The 24,823-nt window shown below is 47.4% G+C and overlaps 1 protein-coding gene across 28 annotated transcripts in view; it reads right to left on the bottom strand.

Moving 5' to 3' along the window:
- Window positions 1–24,767, bottom strand: part of KCNMA1 (potassium calcium-activated channel subfamily M alpha 1) — a 762,662-nt gene extending 737,895 nt beyond the window's left edge. For 24 of the 28 annotated variants that reach the window (XM_050803364.1, XM_050803365.1, XM_050803369.1 and 21 more), the window contains exon 1: window positions 24,236–24,761. In XM_050803364.1, the coding sequence (XP_050659321.1) occupies window positions 24,236–24,604 (369 nt within the window). In that variant the 5' untranslated portion in view covers window positions 24,605–24,761. The other 4 variants (XM_050803391.1, XM_050803385.1, XM_050803386.1 and 1 more) reach the window with 4 other exon arrangements.
- Window positions 24,768–24,823: the final 56 nt, after the last annotated feature.

Genomic DNA, 24,823 nt, shown 5'->3' with positions numbered 1-24,823 from the left:
TATTGTAAGCCCTCAGTAAACAGTAGCTCCCTGGCCCCAACCTTCCCCCACAACCTTCCCCCAGTTGCAGCACAGAGTTTAATACCTCCCAGGAGCCCCATAAACTCTGGCCAATCAGGACTGACCAGCTTCAGCTCTGGGTGCTCTGCGCCTCTCTCCAATACACACAGTGCCTCATTAAAGAACTCAAAGCTTATCTGGCCCAAAAGCAATGCTTTTATCTAAAATCAGACTGCATGGGCAACAAGTGAAGCAGGAAGCCTATCGAGGCATTTGGGCCAACTGGTTTTGGCTGCCAAGGGAGCCCTCCTTATAGGAGGCGGTTCAGACTACAGGCCAGCTCACACGCAACACCGGTGTACACGGAGGGGTTAATTAACAGTAAACAGATGCCACGATTCACCTCTGTGCTTATTTCCCTGTGTGCAGCGAAAACTATAATCACTCTGTTCTCTGACAGGATGTTTGCGTTCAAGCTAAAACTGCCTCCTCTATCCTATTTGCTGCAATTCGGTTCAGCACAGGGCAATGAGGAACTTGGCTCCTCTCATGATAGCTGGTGGCTGGCCTGACAGAGGCCCCTTCAGACAGGAAAGGAAAGAAGAGATGGGTGGGGTAGAGAAGAAAAAAAAAATGCATTTGTCATTTTATCAAACACAGGTGAAGGCTGTCTCCTGGTGGGAACTGCTTTTCAACACTTGCACCCCACGGAGCTCACAAAATACCCTTTCTTCTGGCGCAGTCAGGCATGAGAGGCTTCAGGAGCCCTGTGACAAGTCACTGGCATTAAGGAGTATGGGCAAATTTGCAGGCCAACGCCTGGGTCACACCCTCCGTACCACTGCCCAGGCCTGGGCGGGTGTCTCATCTACTTGGAGCCTGGGACCTGGTGAAGGTGGCCTGAAAGGCTCAACCTCAGCTTCCAGAAATAACTAAATACCCACAGAGTGCCAGACAACAAAGAGATTCAGTGCCCAAAATATAAATGTAACCAGTGTGGAGTGTTAGTCAATTCATCAGCAAGAGGTTACTGAATGCCCCTTTGTTCATTCATTCGCCCACCATCTACCAAATGCCCACCAGAGACATGCCACATGTTTGGTGCTGGGAATACAGAGATAAATGAAGAAGATGTATGTCCTGCCTCAGTGGCCCACAGCCCAGAGTGTGCCAAATCCTGAAGGATCCACAGTTAGGAGCTTACAATCTAGATGGAGAGCTGAAGAAGGGAAGCTATGTGGAATTCTCCGGGGCTCATCTCCATCCCTCACCTAACCAGTGCTTTGTGTAAGATGGACTCAAAGGTGAGCTTGAATAAACTAACTTCTGCTAAATGCCATTATTCTACCTGGATACATCACAAAAATGGGAGCCATTACCTACTGAGTATTTTTCATGTGCTAGGTGGAACTTTCTCTGTGGTCTTCACCCTACATGTAATGGAAATTGAGGCATGATGAGGGTAGACAACTTGCCCAAGACCACACAGGGGAGGCAAAAGAGGAACCCAGGTCCTTGCACCCCAACCCCATGCCCTTTCCACCTCACTGTATGAGCAGAGGAAGGAGCCCCCATATCCGTCCCTCACCAAGCCCCAGCTCAGCTTGGGCTCCCCAAGCAAGCACCACATGACTGACACTCTTAGAACCCTCTTCATAACCTGGCCCAGGTATGGGACAAGTTGCCAATGAGCAAAATATTTGCTTAACCAAATGCCTGTGGCAGAATAAACTTGAGATAAGAGGGAGTGTGAAGTGGAAAGAAGACCCGGAAGTCTTCCTGAAGGAACTCGGTGTACAGAAAGACGTTCTGGGTGCCACAGAACACAAAATCCCTGATAGAGGAAAGAGTATGGAGATGAATACCAGATGTTAAGCAACCTTAACACAGGTGCCTGGCCTGCCTCAGCCTATCAGAGTAGCACGGGTTCTTAAATAGGGGAAAGTGCCAACTAAAAACCCCACCAGGCAGGAAGGCTGGGGCTGGAGTCTGGCCTTTCTTCTTTGCTCAGAGCCCAAAAGGTGCCTCTGGTCCATTCACCACTCACCAGGCCCCAAAGCAGCCCCAGGATCAACAGATGGGTCCACCAGGTCCGTCCTGCTCTGGCTACCAGGCCTCTAAGCCTCTTTACAGACCCTCAGCCTTCTGGAAGAAGCCATTCTGTGTCCTCCAGCACTTTCCACCCCTTCTGTTCCTTTTGACATCATCTCCATCTGCCTGAGGCTGCAGAAGGTGGGTGGTGTGGGGACAGAACAGGCAGGAGCACAATCGCAATTCTTACAAAAATGCAAAGGACTGCTGGAGCCATCAGGGACGCTCAGAATGGCCTCATCCAATCCTCAGTTTTACCGGTGGCAAACTGAGGCCCTGCCCCTGAGTTAACCCTTTTAATGCCTGACGCCTCGTACTCCAAAATTCTTCCTTTCTTCTCTCTCCATTCCCCTCTCCCTCGTCCTTCCTATAGTGGTATGGGGGTGTGCCATGGGTGATGAGAGGCAGAGGGAAGGGAGCATTTTTCACCCCATTTTCCTCCCACCTTATGTTCTGCCTCCATCTTTAGCACCACCTCACTGTCCGCCTTGATGCTGTTGGCCCCTGGCTACCCTGCCCCCTCCAGTGGCCTCGTCTCCCTCAGTTCAGTGCCATCCTGGTTGTATTGACAAAGGAGAGGGATCTAAAATAACGGCCAACTTCATCATAACAGGGCCATTTATTGAGCACTTACAAGACGCTAAATGCTCACTTTTACATTCACAAAACCTCTACATGGCTGGTATTTTTAGTATTCACAGTTTAACAATGAAGAAAGTGAGCTTTGCAAGGTTAACTAAATTGGCCACAACCGCCGAGCTAGTGCAAGGTAGAGATGGGACTCAAACCCGCCTTTGCCCAACTCCAAAATAGGCTAAGAGGCTCACAAGATTGAATATAAGAGACCAAAATGAACATTCAAAATGGGTGCTGCCCTTTTGTACTTGGGGGTGGGTGGAGATTACATGCTAATTCCAATGCCGCCAGAACTCAAAGAATCTCTGGAACTTTGCTTTGGAAATAGCCAACAGAGCTCATTTACAAGCCACCCAGAACCTTCAGATTCAATACTTCATCATTAGGCATTTGAGGGACCAGGAACAGCTTACCCATGTTGGCTTCTTCTCCTATTCATTATACTTGCCCACAAACTACCTCGGACAGTCTCCCAATATTAAATTGACTTTCAAATGCTGAGAGATGTCACCCCAGACAACATGCGAAAGACAGCATCAATGCTAGCAAGGGTGCTCCCAGAAAAAGACCCTCATTTTTCAGGAAAAGATAAAACCAATCTTTTGGTCCTGCATTTATTTGAAAGCATTTAGTGATGATAGACACTGCTGTAGGTTACTCAGGAAACAGAAATGAACATAAAAGTTTCTTTTCTTTAAGGCACCCTCAATATGGGGATAACATTTCAGGCAACCCTGGTAGGGGACCCCAAATGCCCCCAAGCACTGCAGTAGGCACTGTGGATGCAAAGATGAAAGGCATACAGTCCTAGGCTTCAGAGATGCTACATTCCAGCAGGGGTGGACATTCCACAGGTGTGCAATCCAACCTGGATGGACTAGAGTGGAGACTTACCAGAAACAGAGAGACCAATAACCTAGGGGATTATTGTCAATGTCCACATTAGGGGAAAATGTCACAGTCTCCCAAAGGTGACCAAATGAAAGTAACAATAATAACTAACACTTTCCTAGCCCTTGGTATAGAGCAAGTGCTACCCTCAGCATTTAACACATGATCCTCCCAACAAACACAAGCAGTAGGAGGATAATGTGGGGTGACATCTCCCAGCATTTAAAAGTCAATTTGAAGACCGGGCACAGTGGCACATGCCTGTAATCCCAGCACTTTGAGAGGCTGAGGTGGGTGGGTCACTTGAGATCAGGAGTTCGAGACCAGCCTGGCCAATATGGTGAAACCTCATCTCTACTAAAAATACAGAAATTAGCCGGGCATGGTGGTGCGCGCCTGTAATCCTAGCTACTTGGGAGGCTGAGACAAGAGAATCACTTGAACCTGAGGGGTAGAGGTTGCAGTGAGCCAGGATTGCACCACTGCACTCCAGTCTGGGCACCAGAGTGAGGCTCCATCTCAAAAAAAAAAAAAAGTCAATTTGATATTAGGAAACTGTTTGAGGGCATTTTCAGTATTATTTTAGTCATACTTTCCAAGTGACTGAACTGAGACACAGAGAGGTGAAGTGGCTTGCCCAAGGTCCAAAGGTCAGCAAGCAACACAACTATGATTTAAGCCTGAGTAGGCTGGCTCCAGAGGGCATGTTCCTGATGACCACACTGAACTATCTAGAAAGAGAGATGGTGCTCATTGAGACATTAGAATTCTGGTCCATTGGATTTTAGAAAGGCAACCTTATTACTCATGTTATTACTCATGTTTGAGCCCCTGTTTTCTCAGCAGTGAACTGTTGAACTTACTTTACTGAGACATAAAATTGGACCTGGGTAGAAGGGTTTACCCAAATGAAGTGCATTTCCAAGGTGAAGCACATCACCGCATGAGTGAGACAAGAAACCCAGGAAGCAGCCTCTGTCATCCATGAGCCTTCCTCTCTCAATGCTCCAGGCAAAGAGCCACACCAGGTAAGATTCAAAGTGGGAGAAGGTAGACTGGGAGATGATGCATTCAAATCATGAGGGCAGGCTCAGGCAACTACTGTCAATTCACCACCCTTGAATTAGGGCCAACGTTACCCAGTGACAGTCTCTTTGAAACATGAAGCAGGGAGACAGTTATGCCCGTTAGTACCTTTATCCTGAAGATGTTTAAGAAACTGAGTAGCTTTCAAGTTGCAGACAGGGATAAGAAGAGGCAGAGCTGAAGGAACTCCAGAGCGGCAGAGGAAGAGGCTAAGAGTTAACAATCTGAAGACAGAAAACGCTGGCTTCTAATGCCAGTAATGCCACTTATTAAGGATGCCTCTTAGGCAAGTGACATCACATAGCCATTGCAAGCCCCAGTTTTTGTACATCTGTAAAATGGGAATAATACAGATAGTATCTACATCACAGGCTGATTTAGAGGATTGAGATAATGCATATAAAGTGCTTGACACCATGTCTGACACCTAGCAAACACCCAGTAAACATTCAGTTTTCTTATTGGGTCATGATAATGATTCTGGCAGAGCCAGCTATGGACAGCAGAAGCCCTCAGTGTGGGACTTGGGAGCCCCTTCAGCCGTCCAGGTGTCCTCCAAATCTATTTCAATCTCCTGGGTGCAGTGCTACATTTCCCAGGATCCCTTGCAGTTAAAACACCATGTGACCAAGTTCTGGCCAATGAACTGTGCGGGTAGACGTGATGTGAATTACTTCCATAACTACCCCCACAAAACTACCCCTCATGATCCTTACTTCTCATCCCCTATCATCCAGACAGATGCAGAGGGTCCAGCAGAGACCTTCAGGGGCCCCTAGAAGATTTCAGGTCCACAAGTGAAAGGAGCCAGGGTTACTAATGACTGTCTGATGTGTGTCCTCACTGCACCCTCCACACACACCATTGATGGTACTTTATATGAGCAATATGTAAACTTCTGCTGTATTAAGTCATTGACATGTTGATCTATTGTTACAGAGGTGGCCTAGCTGACTAATACACAGTTAATCAAACCTCAAGATGGACTCACAGGTCCCTGTTGCCTCAGTGATTCCATCACCACTGCACACACCAGAGTCTAGATACCATAAATACGGTCCAGGAGAGAAACCAACAGCGTGGTGTGGTAACTGACAACTGGCCAGGTATGGTAAGCATAAGGTAAAGCCTGCAGCAACTCAAGAAATGCAGAGGGAAGACCACTCGTCTAGAAGAAACAGGATGGCCCAGCAGCAATATTACCTGTGCTCATAGCTACTGGTTCTTCAGAACAGTGTGGTTCAGTGGAAAGAGCATGGTCTCAGAGGCCAAGCACATCAGAGGCCATATCTGCCTGGGATTTACCCAGAAAAGTGACTGAACTCCTCTGAGCTTCAGTTTCCACACCTACCAATCATGGATAACAATACCCACCTCTGTGTTCTGTGACATCACACTGGTATCTTCAAACCAGCCAGGGCAGGAATATTTATACCATAGGAATTGACAAACACTGTACATAGGAGCTTTCTTCTCTAGAAATTCAGTTGTTAATAACTTACCAGCGCATCCCTGGATAAACAGGAGTCAGCTAAGTGAAAGGGGAGAAGGAGGACAAGGAAAGAGAAGTCCAGCAGTGTAGACAGCATGTGTGAAGGCCCAGAGGTAAAAACCAAAAGGCCCTTTAATGAAATGAAAGAAGTCCTAAGCAGCTGGGTGTGGAGGGCCTGGGAAGATGTTAAGAGGAACCTAGAGAGAGGGCAGGAGCTGGACCTTGTGAAAGGACCTCACTAAATAGTAATTATTTGTTCCAGTCATCCATGGCTGTGTAAAAAATTACCCCAAAGTGTAGTGGCTTAAAACAATCATTTCATTTTGTTCATGACTTTTAAGCCAGGAATTCATACAGGGATCAGCTGGTGGGTTCATCTCCAATCTATGTCAGCTGGGGTTGGAGGACCCACTCCCATGATGGCATCTTCACACATATGCATGGTGCCTCGGTACTCTTTGGAGAGTCTCTCTCTCTCTCTCTCTCTCTCTCTCTCTCTCTCTCTCTTTTTCTCTCTCTCTCTTTCTCATGTGCCCACCTGCACACTTGCTCTCACTCTCACTCTCACTCTCCCCCTTATAGTGGCCAACTTCCCTAAGAAGCAGCACTTCCAGATAACAAATGAACTGCCAGGGTTCTTCCAACATAGCCTCAGAAGTCACATAGCATCACTTCCACCACAATCCATGGGTTACAAGCAACCCATGGATTACAGTGGCTAGCTCTGACCCCAAGGGGACAACCCAAGAGAATGAACACGAGGACTCGTGGTTCACTGAGGGCCTGCTTTGAAGACCAGCCACCGCATTGAGTGACCCCCGATCACTGCCCTGCCAGGCACAGATCCATAAAGAAACCAGGACCAGCCCTGTCCACAAGTAGCTATCTGCAGAGGAGACAGGATGCCTACATAGAAAATAGGGGTGCAGCATCAGAGGGCCGCTCCCCACCCAGGATGGAAGGACAAACAGAGAGGAAGCATCAGGGAAGGGAGAGGCAGAGAAAGCTGACCAGGTTAGGTAGAGAAGGCTTCCCAGGACAGTGGCATTCCCAGCAAGGTGAGCTAAGACTTGAAGGATGGAGGAGGTGGAGGATTGGAAGGGAAGGAATAGGCCATCCTTGGGGCCACCCTCAGCCTTCTATCGCATTTGGATCACCATGGACCATGCCAGGTCATCTCCACACTTCCCAGCAGGGATGTTGATCAGACCCGGGCACTCTGCAGCGATGCTCAGCAGCTCAAGAGCAAGGGCAGCTCCTGACTGTGAGGGGTCATTGCCAGGCCCACAAGCCTGTCTGTTGCACTAGTGCCCGGGAGGGGCTGTGGACTGCGGACCTGTTTTCTCTGGCTCGACCTTACCCAGAACCAGCAGCAGAAAGGCCAGTTATGCAACCATCCTCACCATAGCCTGCCAGCCTTAGAGGCCAGGCCTGGCCGCCAGGCCTGGTAAGGAGACTGCTGTGGCCTGCACAGCACAAGGCAGTGCTGGGCCCTAAATGCCACTTTCCACGCAGGTGCAAGACACTCTGCTGACAAACACCTGGGGACAGCAAGAGCTGTGGGAGGGAGGTAAAAATAGCACAGTTGGCAACAGAGAAGGCTTTTCTAAGTCCTCAGGGTCCTATTATTCCTTGTCCATGGGATACACATGAGCTGGCACCGAGCATTCTCTCTTCTCCAAGGCTCATGCTTAGAACAGGCACAGAGGCCTGGGAGGCCTCTTGTATGATGTCAGGAGCTACACAGTGATCAGAAGTTAGGGAGATCACCTGTTGCAGAGGCTGGACTTGGAGGATAGGATGGTGCTGCTGTCATAACCCCACATCCCCAGTGGGTTCTCTCTGGCCACTCCCTCTATGGCCAGTTCTGTTTTCTCCCCCTTTTCTGAATCCCAAATTCTTGGTGTTTCTGTTATTCACATTGCCATTAAGAATTATGGGCCTTGCACTGTGTTTTTAATTTGTTGTGTAAGGGTTTTATACAAACACAGCTAGATGCCTAGAAAAGACAACACATACGGGCATGCAGGCTGTGCACTGCACAACTCCATAGGGCATCATTCATGACCAGGATGTGAGTGGCGCCCTGGAATCATGCAATGTGGTTACTGGTATTGCCAGAGAGGAAATGATGTCTTACATGACCCCATATCCCCAGGAAAAGGACAGCCACGCTAATAAAGATTTGCTAACTAACCAATTTGTCTCCTGCTTCCAAAATATTCTCACGCATGGGGTTTGGCAGGCACACGGCCACAATGCCCAATGGTCTAGAAAGAGAGACATATTGATATACAATAATGTATTTCCAGGCCATGGAGGTGGAGAGGCACAAGGAATTGATCTTTCTAAGTCAAGGAAGATTCATAACCACTGAATGAGTTAACCACTACCTTCTTCTGAGTGTGCAGATTAAATTCTCTGTCGCACCAACATCCAAATGCGCTAAATTTTAACAGATCTGGAATTTGGATATATTTATTTCCCTTTCACAGAATTCCCATTCTTTTACTAACACAGTTTCAGAGTTTGAGATATGAGCAGGCAGTGTGTGGGGATAATAAGGCATCATTCCACACCAGGATGCACAGGCCCATGGTTTAATGATGAGACTTTGCTGGTGGGTGCAAACTTTGCTGATCCCCCATGCTCTCTTGGATCTGTGGGCATCTCACACATATGTACACACACACACACACACCTCTCTCTCAAGTTTTTAAAAATCTACTTAAATTCTGCATCCTACCTCCAGTAAATTCTGTGTACAGTGTAAATGTTAATATCAAAAATAGTGTTTTTCTGCTGAGCACAGCAGCTCGCGCCTGTAATTCCAGCACTTTGGAGGCCGAGAGAGGTGAATCGCTTGAGCCCAAGAGTTAGAGATCAGCCTGGGCAATATGGCAAAACTCCATCTCCACCAAAAATACAAAAAATTAGCCAGGCATGATGGTGCATGCCTGTAGTCACAAGCCTGCAGTCCCAGCTACTCGGGAGGCAGAGGTGGGAGATAGCTTGAGCCCAGGAGGTGGAGAAAAAAAACACTATTTTTCTCCAAAACTTCATGGAAGACTGCTGACACTCAGAAAAATGACCCAATATTGATTCTGTGCCCCCACATACCCCTCAGCACAGAGATGTGGCACATGCGCTGTGGTTCATAAAGTACAATTCGATGTCATCTGATGTGAATCTCATAGCAGTCCTGGAGTTGTACCTTGAGTAACCTGCATGACTGTACACAGCCCGCTGCCTGTCAGGTAGAGAAAAGGTGATTATCCCATTTTCCAGCAAGAAAAACTAAGACTCAGGGAATGTAATAGGACTAGACAGCATTTAAGGTTCCTTCTCATCCTGGGAATTGACATACCTGAGAATTCAGTAGTATGAAACTCTCTGAACTTGTCAAGGGACCTCACATCTCATCCAGAAACAATAATACACCACTCCTCTTTTCAGTCCTGTCTATGTCATCAGAGTTTCCCTCACACTGTGGCCAGGAAGAGCCAAGGAGGTACAAATGAGGTGTACAGTGTGGGATTAGGTGCATGGGACAACAGCCCACCTGCCTGGATTTAAACTGGCTCTGTCCCTCACCTGTGTGTGACCCTGAGCAGTTACTCAACCTCTCTGTGCCTCAGTTTGCAAATCCATAAGTGAGGATAATAATACCACCAAATTCACTGGGTTGTTGTGAGGATTATATAATACTTATAGTTTAAAAACAACCAGACACACGGTAATCACTCAAAGTTTGTTATCCAAAAAAAGAAAAACATTTTTATTCTCTATGCATCCATTTTCTAATCTGTAAAATGGGAATTTGAAAAGGGCCTACATCACAGGATTGTTTTGAGGATTAAATAACAGAATAAACATAAGGAGCTTCAAACAATGCTTAATGCATAGAAGCCACTCAAACAAGTTTGTTCTAATTTCTTTCCCCTAAGAAAACAGTAACTCTAATTCCCACAGAAAGACTTCCCCAAACAAAAGTGCCAGTAGGTCTGGAAATAAATGCAAGACCTGAGGAGGAATCATTGCTGTTTTCTAAAACCAGTGATAGACAGGGTCTCTTAGAGACTGGAGGTTCTTGCTTTACATTCATTCTTTCTGAGGTCAGAAAGTAAAAAGGATCATGGGTGAACAGGCACTGGTGAAATGGGGAAGAAAGAACAGGAACATCTCAGTTGCTAATTTCTGTTTTCACCATGAAAATCATTTTAAAGCCCTGCCTAGAATTTAAATAGCATCATCCCTGGAGATAGCTGTTTCAGTTTCATTACAGTCTGTGTTCATAGAGTACAAATAGAAACCTTCGTGATTTTATTAGTTTCCATGCAACTTAGGAGAGATTTGCATGATAACATTTCAGCTCCAGACTTTAAAAAGGGACCAATTAAAAATACAGCACTTGCATTGCCTGTCACTGGAAAATGAAAAGGTTCACAGAGTTTTAAAAACCTCTGTCATATCTGGTTCATGGTCATAAATCAAGCATTCAGTACTACAGTGGCAATCACTATTGTCTGAATGTTTAGTTTATTTTGTAAGAAGTACTTGGAGCAGCAGGGTGCAGTGGCTCACACCTGTAATCCCAGCACTTTGGGAGGCCGAAGCTGGTGGATCACTTGAGATCAGGCATTCGAGACCAGCCTGGTCAACATGGTAAAACCCTGTCTCTACTAAAAATACAAAAAAAAATTAGCCATTCATGGTGGTGCGTGCCTTTAATCCCAGTTATGTGGGAGGCTGAGGCAAGAGAATTGCTTGAACCCAGGAGGCAAAGGTTGAGGTGAGCTGAGATCATGCCACTGCACCCTAGCCTGGACGAGACTAAGACTCCATCTCAAAAAAAAAAAAAGAAAAGAATACTTGGAGGATGTTTGCACCCCTGATAAGAGTTAAACTGTAGTACAGAAGAAACAAAATGTACAACTAAGTATTTTTGCCTGGATTGCAGCAAGTCCCACACAATTACCAACACCCCAAAGCTACCTGGTACTCTGTGGATCTGTGAAGTGTTAATGTAATGTATCTGTGACAAGTTAAAATTTAATGCATGGCTCCGGTAGCATAATCGAATCGATGTTATGTAACCTAAGAGAACTATTCCAGTAAGTTTTGATGTGCCGGCTGCTTACGGTTCGGGGGAGTTTTTTTCGGAGGTTATTGAGTATTTGGGAATCATCCCTTCAGACACTTGCTCTTTTGCCACAGAAGCCGCGGTAATCTTATCCCTGCTTCTGGCAGCTGGAATGCTGTGGAACAGGGCTGAGATGAGCAATTCTGGCTCCAGGGCTGCCTTTGGGGGCAAGTTAAGGAAAAGGATCAAAGTTGATTTGCATGACCTTCTCTTTAATCAGATGTTTCTTTTTATGTTCAACCTCAACAAAGCCAGCCTATCATAGCACACTATTTATAGTCTATAATCTAAGATGTTCTGAACCACTCCCCCACACCAAAAATTAAAATTAAAACCTCAATAGTGGTGTGGCTATATCATTAGAAGTAATAGCAGAGTCACAAAAACCTATTTCTGAGACTTTTTTTTTTAAATGACAGGCTGGATGGTATTTCCAATGGGGCCTGTGTCCCCAGATTGTAATTCTTAAATATGTCATCAAAGTCAATATTGAAGTTCTGGGGACATGTCAATCAAATTTCACTCTTGTGTTTTATAGTAGAACAAGAACTTCTCCCTGGATCCACTGCCCTCAATAAGTTAATCTTTGGTTCTTTACCAGGTAAAAATGACAGTTTTAAAATCTGACTTAAGAAATGGCTTTATATTGAAATCATGAAATCAGAGAATGTGTTATATGCCTGAGAAAACTAAGGCTCAGAGCCAACGACTTGTCTAAGACACTGTAGCTGGTCACTTGTCATATGTCAAAATCAAAAATCCAGCACTCCCTTAACTTCACTCTAAGAGTAGACACCATTAAACCAGACCCTACAGGCAGAAAGAGGGTTGTTCTCTTCATTTGTCTGCTCTCAATGTGGGCAGCGCCTAACTCAAAGTCAGCCTGGGTACTTCTAGAGGGGTTGCAATCTTCAGAGGAAGAATATTAGCTGCCCACTAACAAAACAAGAACGCCACGGTAAAGAACATGTCAGGGAAGGAAATGTGCCCAGAGATAATGGTGGTCATCTCCTGGCGTGGGGGGGGGTTGGAGGAATGTTTTTCCCTTTTCTCAAAAGTTTATTTATAATTGTGGTGAAATACACAGACGATAAAAATGTACCATCTTAACCATTTTTAAGTGTGTAGTACTTCACACTTTAAAAAGTGCATATTTCACACTGTTGTGCAACCCATCTCCAGAACTTTTTCATCTTACAAAACTGAAACTCCATACCCATTAAACACTTCCCTCCCTCTGGCCCCTGGAAACTACCCTTCTACTTTCTGTTTCTGTGAGTTTGGCAAGTCTATGTACCTCATAAAAGTGGACCTTATCCTTTCGTGACTGGCTTATTTCATTTGGCTGCTGTCCTCAATGTTCATCCATGTGGTAGCATGTGTCAGACTTGAATAATACTCTGCTGCATGTACCTATCACAATTTGCTAATCTATTCATCCGTGAATGAACCCTTGAATTGCTTCCACCTTTGGCCATTGTAAATAATGCTGCTGTGAACATGGGTGTACAAATATCTCCATAAGACCCTGCTTTTAAGTTTCTTGGATATCTACTCAGAAGTGGAATTGCTGGATCATATGATAATTCAATGATTAATTTGTTTTGGGAAACTGCCATACTGCTTTCCGCCATGTCTGCACCATTTTGCATTCCCACAAACACTGCACAAGGGTTCCAATTTCTCCACATCCTCACCAACACTGGTGATTTTCTATTTTTTTGACAATAGCCGTCCTAACAGGTGTGACTGTGTCCTTTTTGTTTAATGCCCCTGGACATCCCCCATTTTCTACAATGAACATGTAGTGCATTTAGGATTAAGGACAGAATATAAAACGCTGAAGTTAAAAAGTAAATCCTATGGAGAAAACAGGGTTGTGAAAGAACTTAAGAAATGATTGGGATTTTTTTAGACTGAGACAAACTGTTGAGCCTTCTTGTGGGCTTAGCTAGAGACATCATTCCTATACTCTTCAAGAATCTATCACCTGATTGGCTGTGGCTGCCACAATCCACAGGAGAAATGGCCATAATTCATGGGCAGCTGAAATAATTCCTCTAAACTCTGGGAGGAAAGTGTTCCCAGATGCAGGAAGGAGAACAACAATGTATATTAAGCTGTTGCCAGCTAATGTTGGTCATAAAAATCCCTAGCACTTGGGTAAGGTCTTTCATCTTCCAAATCTTTCCTCCAAGCCTTAGAACGCTTATCTCTGAGTTCTCCGTTTGAATAACTCAAGGCCCACTTTTTCCCCTTCCAGAGTCACAAAGGGTCCACTTTCCAAAACCACATAAAGAGAAAAGAATGTGAATGTGGCAACTTCTCCTGAAGAGGAGCAGAATTCTGCTCTCGGTTAACAAGCACACAAAGAAGATTCCCCACAAAGCCTTCCAACGCTTCACCTCTGAGCCACACAGGCCGCGTGCTATCAGTTCATTAGACAGAATGTCTCGTTGAAGAGCTAAAATTTTCCAAAAGTGAACTCATTCTACTCACTGGTCTTTATATATGCTCTACTCCTTGGAAGTGAGGTCATTCGATATGATTTATTCATTAAGACAAAGGTAAAGGAACTAAAACCAAAATCCATCCAATCAGCTATTTATCCAACCCCTAACTCTCAGAGGAGAAATTCTTTTTTCCTTGGTGTGAACCTCTGCCTCTACCTCCTGCCTTCCCTCACTTTCTTCTCTTGTGTGCTTTGCTCTCTTTTCTGGTTTCTTTCAGTTCAACAAAATAGGGGAGATGACAGCAGACGTATACAGGAGCCACAGAGGAAAGGAGACCCAATAATCAGGTGGGGAAGAAACAGCCTCCTATTCTAAGGAGTGGCTGTATTCAAGTGATGCAAAAAGAGGTTCAAGAGCACTGTCTGTCTCCCTAGGTGGAAGAGTCAACACCTAGAAAATGGAATCCAGCTCGAGTTTCCTAACAAAGGTTCCGCACCCTACATCCAGATTCTTGGCAGGGCCCCAAAATTACAACCCTCCCATGAAACTGAGAAGGGGGCTAAACCTGGGAGATACAGGGCACGTGACTTTGATAAGGAGGTGAATTTATGGCCCAGCGACAGCCAAAAGCCACCAGCCACAGCTGCTGACAAGACCAAAAAAACCTCAGGAGGCAAACTTTAAGAAACAACCAGAATGGGTCATTTTCTGAACTCTGGGCAAAGGGCAAAGGGAAACCACACAGTCTCAGGAGGAGGAGGAACCCAGGGAAGCCACGGAGAAAAAGAAAGTGGCCTTCAAGGAGGAAACACAAGTTAAGGTTAAGGTCAACAACACTGCGGACATGGAAACACTACCCAGCTCTGTCCCTTCCTGGACTGGATTTAGAATTTGAAATCTACCGTCCACCAAGGCTTGTTCTGCATGTCCCAGACACAGACTAGAAGCAAAGAGGGACTAGTGCAAACAGAAAGATCTTTCCAAGTTCATCGTAAGGTGGGTTTGTCCCCAGTAGAATGGTGGCCTCAGGAGATCATAAACACACTAGTAGGGTGGGCTTCCAGCACTGGGAAGGAAGCACATAGAGCCTGAGGCCCCAAAGCTTCCTTCCACCTCTGTGAGTTTATAGTTCCATGCGTTTCTGCACTTGTTAAATCAGGTCGCTATTTGTTGTCTACTAAACTACAAACTTGAAGCCCCCAACCAGCAGAGGCCACTCTCGATCCCACCCCCCAGCCCCAGTTCACTCCCAAAGATGAAGACAGAGAGGACTGTCCAGTCTCTAAACGGGATGAAGGATCTAGAATAAGACATGGATCAGGAAAATAAAATAAATACTCATCTTATACTCCCAACTTGAAATGCACATACAGGCAGCCCAACAGCCTGTAGATAATTTGGCTTACAATGATGTGCAAAGATGCAGACCCATCGTGGCTGAACAGTTTTGTACAGTTAGAATTGACCCTGGAAAGAATATTACTGACAATCTTGCCTTAAAAACTCTTTTGCAAAAGACATCACGGACCCAGACTTCAGCAGCTAACAGATGGAAATTAATTTCACTTCAAATCAAAAACCTAAAATCCGGCTGGGTGCGGTGGCTCACGCCTGTAATCCCAGCACTTTGGGAGGCCAAGGCGGGTGGATCATTTGAGGTCAGAGTTCAAGACCAGCCTGACCGACATGGTGAAACCCCATCTCCATTAAAAATACAAAAATTAGCCACGCATGGGGGCATGCACCTGTAATCCCAGGTACCCGGGAGGCTGAGGCACGAGAACCCTGGAGGAGGAGGAGGTTACAGTGAGCCGAGATCATGCCACTGCACTCCAGCCTGCCAGCCTGGGCAACACAGCAAGACTCTGTCTCAAAAAAAAAAAAAAAGTCTAAAATCCTATTTTTCCTTTTAAAAAAACACCCCTCCCCCAAGTAAAAGTCAACTCTGATAATGGGGAGATCTACATGTTTACCTTAATTACTTCTTCCCCAAATTGAAGTATTCCTCCCTATTGTGCTAGAAACCAAAATTAAATAGCACCAAGTTTCCACAGAAACCCTCAGGAATGCGAGCCACTAAGGAAAGAGGATGTAAAAGAAAGACTGTAGCGAGAGGAGGTGGGGGAGAAGGCTGGAATTCAGGCTTTCCTGTGAATTCGCTTTGAAATGCCCAGAGTCCACCGGATCTGAGTCCCCAAGAAAATCTGGTAGAGAGGCCAGTGAAACAGCATAAAGAATAGAAAACACATGAGATGTGTTAAATAATTTTGATTTTGGCCACGTGAAGAAGTATTAGTCATACAGGTAACGAGATCTTACAGGGAGGTGATTCCAAGGCTCAGCTTGACAACGTTAAGTATACCCATTCTGGGCCTGGAGTGCCAATTACATTTCCAGATTGGCAATTAGACATAATGTCCCAAGACAATCACCAAATAATGCCAAAAACAAGGCAAGTTACATCTTAAAGCAGCCATTCTTTTGAAACTGCCCTTCCCTCCTCTGCCTGACTCATCCACCTCACAAACAGCTGCCCCTTATGAACTAAATCCTTGTTAGCTACTGATCAAGAGAGACCAGGTGGCATGAATAATTAAAATCCACCAATGATTCAAGCACCATGTTGTCAACAAACCAAGTCCATCCCTTTCACCAGGAGTTTCTCCATAGTGTCTAACAAATTACCCAAAAAAGCAGCAAAATATATTTGCCACCCCCAACCAATGCATTCTCATTCAGGCCCCAGCTAACCACTGGAAAGAGCCTTCCAACATGTATGTGTGTTTACATTTGTATGACTCAGTTCCTGCCCTCAAGGAGTTTGCAGGCAATTCAGAGATCAGATGTTCATATTCCATGAGAAGATAACTGTTTTTTCCTCTGCTCAGCCTGTCAAGTACTAATAAAAGTCCTAATGAGCAGGGAGTCAGAACTGGGTCTTACTTATTTTTCCCCCAGCACCTAGCTTGGTTTCTGGCACATCGTATGCACTTAATATGCAACACAAGCCAAAACAACAACAATAATTATAACCAGAAGACTTCTTTAAGGGCCTACTGTGTGCAGGCCACAATGCCAAGTCCTTCTTCATTCTGCCTGCTGCAGACATTCATGGTTCTCCCCTCTGATGATGAAACAACATTAAAAGTACATCTCATGGAAAAAGTCCCTGACAGTGTGAGCTGTGAAAAACCCTGGTATGGTGAGAAAAGGAGCTACTTTCACTTTCGTCTGCTGGAATTCTTAAGAAGTGCATTGGAGGGCCGCATAGCACGGTTCCACCTGTGTCCCCCAGTCACTCCACGGGCAGCTCTTCAGCCAATTCTTTGAGGTTGAACCCTCCATTTGGGAAGGCCCACCCAGGCCCCTACAGAAAATCAGGCTGGCAGTCTTGATGCCCACTGACTTCAAACACTCCAGAGGGAGTGATCCCCAGCCAGCCTGGAGCATCACCGCAGTGCATCCCTGGTAACACCACAGCCTTTAATTTTGCAAGGAGGTGGTTTGGCTGGGTTGCCCTCCTGGACTTCGGGAAGTCACACCCTTTGCAGAATGACCAACTGGCACGAGGAAGAGCCCACACATTGGTGGGTAACACGCAGACCACACCCTATAAACACTGTTCTGGCTGCCACAACCCAACCCTAAATCCACAGTGCTGATGGGTTCCTTAGGAGCAGGCACCTGGACCATCAGCTTTCACAAATAAGAGCCCAGCCTGTACCACAGCTACCCTGGCCTGAACGGAGTTTTCTCCACCCAATGGTCTGGCACAGCAAACCTTCTGCTTCTCATCCCTTCCCCCTTTAAGAGCTGGGAATTTCCATATTTAAAAATAAGCCGATCTTCAGGGATGGACTGCCCAGAGGCTGAGGGATGGACCAGATCCTTGATACTCAAAGTGTGGTCTGCACAGCATCAGCATAGCCTGTGTCTCACCAGACCAGCAGAATCTCAGGTCCCACACTGGATCTTCTTCATCACAGCCTGCATTTTACCAGCTCCTGGTGATTCCTGAGCATATTAAAGTCTGAGTTAGCCAGGCACAGTGGCTCACACCTGTAATCCCAACACTTTGGGAGGCCAAGATGGGAAGATCACTTGAACCCAGGAGTTCAAGACCAGCCTGGGCAACATAGGGAGACCCCGTCTCTATAAAAAATTGAAAAACTAGCCAGGCGTGGTGGCACACATCCATAGTCTTGGCTACTCGGGGAGCTGAGGCAAGAGGATCACTTGAGCCTGGGAGGTTGAAGCTGCAGTGAGCAGTGATCATGCCACTGCACTCCAGCCTGGGCAACAGAGTAAGACCCTGTCCAAAAACAAAAAAATGTTTGAGAAGCCCAGGCCTAGAGACACTCTCCAGTCCTTGAAGATAAAGATCTGATATCCCCACTGAACATTCCCCGGGCCTTCTGTCCACAGTACTAGGACACCCCTGCCTCCGAGGGTCCCTGAGTTTCCTTTTCTAGGTGCCTGATGCATGGGGTTCCACCCACCCAAGAAGCAGTTCTAAAAGAGACACCCTTGGTCTGCTCCCTGACTGTGCACAGAAAGGCGTGGCCTTGCCTGATCCCCAGGGATGTCTCCAAGGGACCCAGTGTTCCCCACAGGGCCCAGGGCCAGCATCACAGCACAAACAGCCCTTTCACTGGAACCACAGAGGCAACCCTCCAAGGGATCTGCAGCTCGGCAAGGTGGTGCTGGCTGCTGTGATTCACAGATTAGCATGGTCACTGCCAGTGTGAGCCGGGACACCCACTTTGGGAAGGAGGTCCTGGCACTGCAATCTAATGCCAATGTAACTGTTTCTGCACCAGGTCTCTCATGCCCTGATGAGAGACAGAGAGAGCCCCAAAGCAAGCACTTACTCCTAGCTATCAGCCACCCAGTGAATGTCCCCATCCAGGGAACAAAATAGCCGTGAGGCAAAGAGAAGGTCCATTTGGCCTTCCCATTGGAATGCTTTATCCTCCAGGCCAAACAGCAGGGGGCAAGCAGCTCTTCTTTTCCTCCTGATGTATGTTTGGTCAAGTCTCCTGGGCACCTGGAAGCAGGGCTAGACCAAGGCCCCCAAAGGGAGGCCATAGGTTCCCAGTGCCCTCCTAGGAAATGCTATAAAGTGGGGTTGGTGAAAAAAACCACCCCCATGAGACTGTGCTCTATCATAGACCTCAATCTGCAGGTGAGGAAACTGAGGCACAAAGGCATGATGTCTTTGCCCAGGATCACAGGCTGAACCTTGGGCACTGCACAGCAGCCTTGACACCAGAGGAAGACTGCTCACAGGTAGCACATTTGAGGGCATTTTAACCAATTTCTCTACCAGCAGGATGCTGCCAAGCCTGTGATGTGACCCTCCAAAGGGGGAAGCTCAGCCATGCCATGCCTGCTGATTTTTTTTCACAACGTAATTTAAAAGGCAGGTGTGCCACAGAACACACTTTGGGAAACACTGGCCGAGGGGGTGTCTTGGAAAAGCTGGTCTGGGTAGACAGTGAGTGTCCTGGCCAAGAGACTGTGACATCACTTGGGAGACAGGTCTATGCATTCTGGACTGGGATAACAGGGGTGGAATTTGTCCCTCCTCAAGGGTACAATGCTGGACAACCACAACTGCCCACCAAACGCCACAGTGTTTCCCTTCTGCCAGCCCGGCAGCTCCTGGTCCCCCATACTGTCAATGTTCGTCCACTGATACCCCACCATCAAAACTGTAACCATCCTGCCAGGACCTCATCGATGGAGCCTACCTCTGCTGCCCTGCCTTAACCTTCTAGCCTTGCAACAGCCAAGAGCGATAAGCCCATGTCTCAGTCTTACTCTAACTGGTTTTTGGACCTATGACAGTATACTTCAGGATCTGAAGGCTCCTTTTGGCTCAAAAATTGTATTTGTTATAGTCTGCGCCCTTCAGGGGCTAAAAGTTCAATGAATCAAAGGGAAAATAAATTCAGCACTTCGTGAAGCTATGATAGTTACCACTTACAAGAGCCCTGCTAAGTGCCTGGCATTTGCAGGGTGCTATATGACCATTATTCCTGCTCCCTATAAGAACCCTACAAAGTAAGCATCCGTATGCTCTTGGTATGGGTGAAGTAATCAAAGCTCAACACGGTTGGCAGTCAAAGATGCCCTGCTAATAAATGTGGGATCCACGATTTGAACTTGGGTTTGTCCGATTGCAGAGTCTTGTACTAAAATGTGCATTTCCATAAAGAGGGCCAGGGGCTGGACACAGTGCCTCACACCTGTAATCCCAGCACTTTGGGAGGCCAAGGTGAGCAGATCACAAGGTCAGGAGATCAAGACCATCCTGGCCAATGTGGTAAAACCCCATCTCTACTAAAAATACAAAACTTAGCCGGGTGTGGCAGCATGTGCCTGTAGTCCCAGTTACTTGGGAGGCTGAGGCAGGAGAATTGCTTGAACCCAGGAGGCGGAGGCTGCAGTGAGCTGAGATCACACCACTGCACTCCAGCCTGGGCAACAGAGCAAGACTCCGTCTCAAGAAAATAAAGAAAAAAGGAGAAAGAGAGAGCCAGGAATGAGGAGCACAAGCTCTCTGGACAAGGGCGGACAGCTGGAGCTCCCCCATGACTGGAACCCGAGAACTCCTCCAAGGCCACCCCAAGTAATCTGCTCAAAAAGGAGTATCTGAAGGTCATCCGGTGTAGCCAATCCCCAGGACACGATGAGATGAGGCACCAGGGCCAATCTGGAATCAAGAGCTCCACAGCACCGAAGCTCCAGCCCTGATTGAATGCATCAGGCCAGACCCTGGGTAATTACCAAGCTGTAATGGGATCTGATATTTATATTAGTCACGAGCCTGACAGAGAAAACGTGTTGTTTTCTCAGGCACAGCCATGGAGACAACATCTCGATAATTCATTACACGCAGACCATCCTTGATCAAGCCCAAGCTTCTGCAAGGACAGCAGCTCAAACTGAGAATAGAAATAACTCTATGCCCAGCCACACTCAGGCCCCTCAGCAAACCACAGCTCCATCAGGAAGTTGGCCTCAGTTTCCCCAGATATTTAAAGAGAAGTGGACCATATGCTGAAAGATGAGCAGAAGATGGAAATAAAGATATGTAACTGTCCCAAGGCTGAATTCCTAGAAGAATTGCTGAGGGATTGCAAAACACATTCTGAGCTAGAAACTTTAACCCTCATTCCTCAACTCTCCCTCTCTCCTAAATCAAATCACAGAGCAGGAAGAGACATTAGAACTCACAGAATTCAATCCCCACATTTTATACATAAGGAAAGAGAGACACCAGAGAGGTTAAATAACTTCTTCAAAGTCATGGCTTTATTCAGGCTATCAGAGCAGCTCCCTATTCAATATAGTCTACGACAGGATTGAACTTCACAATGTCACACCCAAGTGAATAGAGAGCTCTGATGAAATCCCACAAAGAAAAAAACAATGTGAAAAAGTACAGCAAAGAACACAGTACTGGAATAACTGTGACCAAGTTCCCAACAGGAGGAAATTGTAATGTTTTCTTCTTCACTTTCTGAAAAAGTTCACATGCCACTCTTTTCAAAAGACTAAAGTCATTCACTATTTGAGATTCAGAGACCAGAGGTACTAATGAAGAGATGTCCCACGATGCATGTCCACAGTCTTGGATTCCTTTGATCCAAAAGGATGGTGCAATCCCAGAGACCAAACACTCATGCAATTGGAGGTCCTTGCTGAATTTTATCTCCCATAGAATTTTAGATGCTACAAAAGACCTGCTTTCCTCTGGAATCCAGCTCTTGATCAAGCCATCTTGGGGCTGAAGGATGGTGAGGGTGAACCCATCTGAGGGCTGGTAGAATTTTCTGGGAAGGCAGCCTATGTTTTCTTGGGAAATCTAGCACAAAAATTATTATTCTAAACTTAAGCCAATACATGCCTGTGTATTGAGTCTTGACAAAACTACCAAATACTTGGAAAGCAAAAAGAACAAAAGACAAAAACACACACACAATTGCAATAAAATTACAGACCTCAAGCATAGAAAGAAAAGCTTTTAAAAGGTTTAACTTACCATTATTGCTTATAATGAGCTGGCTACCTATGTCTTAAGTGAGCGAATCTAGGGGCAGATATCAAGAGATTCTGGGCATGCTTTAAAATGGACTCATGGTATCAAAAGGAACCTGCACTCATTCTATACTGTCCTCACATCTTCCGAACCAACCACCATCACCTCTCATCCCTGGCGGACTTCTTATAGCAACTAACTTCCATTTATGTCCACTCAGCAGGTCTTGGAGCTACAAAATATAGCCAAATATTTATGAATTGTTTTTTCTAATCGTTGCCAAAAACGTATTTTCTGGAGTAAACTGACAGAAGTTATGCTTGCTCATCATTTAGGAGATCCTTTGTGTGTGCAATGGGATTAGCATTTCATTACAGACACAGCAATTGCATTTATGTACTCCCTCGTGTAAAAATATTTTGGAAGCTGTGTTTAGGACCCCAGGATCACAAAAACAACACAACTTATTTTGAATCATTGAAAAAGTTTTCATTATGATCAAAATTGCCCACTGCCTGAAAGAAAGCAAGCTGTTAAAAAGTTCACCCAGATCACTCCATCTAGGGAACATTTCAGACACACACAACTGTGAGCTATCTTTCCTCTAAAGACAGTCGCTGAATCGCAGTAAACCGGGGAACAAAATCCCCGAGACTGTTGGGGGAGGTGGAGGAGAAGGATGGAGAGAGGGAATGTGGGAATCTGAAGGCTCCAGGAATAAGCTGTTCTCAGCAGGAAGGCTAGGCAGGGATCTGGTGTATAGGGCTTTGCTTAACCTGAGGGCTTCTCTGACAGGTGGGAGGTTTTCCCCCTTAACAAATAAGAAAGAACCTCTACGGCTGAGAAGGTAATTCCAAAGAAAACTCTCCAGCCAACACCTGCAGGCCTCCGGAGAAGTCAGAGAATGACGAAGAGAATGACGGTTTTCATATTTCTCCCTTTGTTCCAATACACCAGTATTTTCCAAAACACAAATGTGCTGCCACAAAACACAGCTGAGCTCCAGCACCCAACAGGATGTATAATTAATGATCAGGAGAGAGAGCCTCCATTCGCCCTGGTGTTTTCATAGTCAGCCTTCACCCATAGCCCCTGGCTTCCCTACTTCTCTCAGCCGCTAAGGAGGCTGCTACAAGTAGTTGTGCCCTGTGGAAGTTTGAGGGGTCCTCAGTTTAACTTTACTAGAAAATATGTGAACATGTGGAGGCTGCAATGTGCATCTACCCTGCACTATTCCCCTGGATGTCCCTTCCCTCCAAAACGGTTCGTGCTGTGAAGTCTCCTAGGATGGGAATTACTCAGAAAGAAGGCAGCTGGGTCACTCTCTTTTTTTCCAGTTCTTTCTTTTTTACTCTGCAGTTTTCTATTAAACAGTGTCGGGCCCCCCACTCCAGCTAGTAGCTGTGGGGAAGGGAGGACGTCTCTAGGGACACGACTACAGACCAGGCAGTGAGCCTAGCAACCATACATCGAAGGTGTCGCCAGCCTCAGTGCTGGTGGGCGTCTGCGCCAGGAATAGCTAAAGCGGACGACATCTAGCCACCTTGAGCGCCAGGGAAGAAGCTCCGCGTAAAACCGCGGCCTCAGGTGGACCCCCGCTCCAGCTCCGCGCTGCTGGTGGCATTTCCGGGGACCCAAAGTGGGTGGCCTGGGGGCAAAGGAACAGAGGCCGAAGAACTTGGGGTATGTTCCACTAGAGCACCTAAGGGACGGAGTGGGAGGTTACATCAGATATGCGACCTCAACACATTCTGAAAGTGGCAGCCCCATGGGCTGCCCCCAAAATTGGGATGGATCTCCCCAACTTCTCTCGCCCCTCGAAGTCCCCCTGCTATCTCGGGCCATGCTCCTCCCCTGGGATTCCCTTGTGCAAAATTATTCTCTCCCTTGCCCAAAGGATTTTCCCTTCTTTCTGACCCCACGAACTCATCTCCCCAACAGGTTCCTAAAGTATGGGCGGATGTCCTCCCTCTCGCCCACCGCCAGGAGCCGAGCCCCGGCAGGTGAGCGGTGTAGAACACGCACCCAGCTGCCCCCACCTCCCTCTGTCCCCGAGGGGTAGGCTCTCCCCACCCCGCACCACGGCACCCAAGACTGTGCGTTCCCCACCCCTGCCCCAGCCGCAGCCGCCAACAACCCTACAATAAACAAGAGGGCAGGATTGGGCGTCCGTGTCCCGGAGCGCATCGGCTGGGGGCAACTCCTCACCCCCGGCGCGCCGCCCGCTGCCCCGATCCGAGAGCACCGGGAGAGCAGAGGGAAGGGAAGGCTGCGAGGGGAAGGCAGGCGGGGATGGAGGGAGGCACTGCGCGGCGCGGAGCGAGGAGGTGGGCTGCAGGGGACGCTGAGAAGCGGCGGGGCTGGCGCAGAGGGCGGGCGCCCGGGGCGCGCGTTACCTTGGTCTTGCCCCCGCAGTGGCAGCACACGGTCCACAGGTACTTGAGCGTCCGCCAGAGCAAGATGATGAAGAGGCCCCCGAAGAAAGTAACCATGGAGGAGGCCAGGAAAGCCCACCACATGCGTTGGCCCCGGCTGTCGCACGGCACCTCCATGGTCACCGGGATGATGAGCGCATCCATCTTGGGCTCGTGGACCGAGGACGAGGAGGAAGAGGAGGAGGAAGAAGAAGAAGAGGAAGAGGAGGAGGAGGACGCGTCTAGGCTGAGATGGTTCGCGTGGATATTGCTACTCATTCTAAGACTGCTGCCTCCGCCGCCGCCGCCGCCGCCGCTGCTGCCGCCGCCGCCGCCGCCACCATTTGCCATAGCTAGCAACGGGCAGCCGGCGCAGGGGCTCGGGGGAGCTCCTCCCGCCGCCAGCGCCACCCCAAACACCCATCAACAGCCATATTGCTGCTACTGCTGCCGCCGCCGCCGCCGCGGAGCGCGGGAGGGGGGCGGGGAGGCGCCTGGGCTCGGGGCGCTGTGCGCGACCTGGCGGGGTGCGCCGAGATATATACAGCGAGCCGCCGCCGCCAGCCCTCC

Source organism: Macaca thibetana, chromosome 9 (assembly GCF_024542745.1).
Source record: "Macaca thibetana thibetana isolate TM-01 chromosome 9, ASM2454274v1, whole genome shotgun sequence".
Taxonomy (NCBI): domain Eukaryota; kingdom Metazoa; phylum Chordata; class Mammalia; order Primates; family Cercopithecidae; genus Macaca; species Macaca thibetana.
This window is presented reverse-complemented; position numbering and strand designations above follow the sequence as displayed.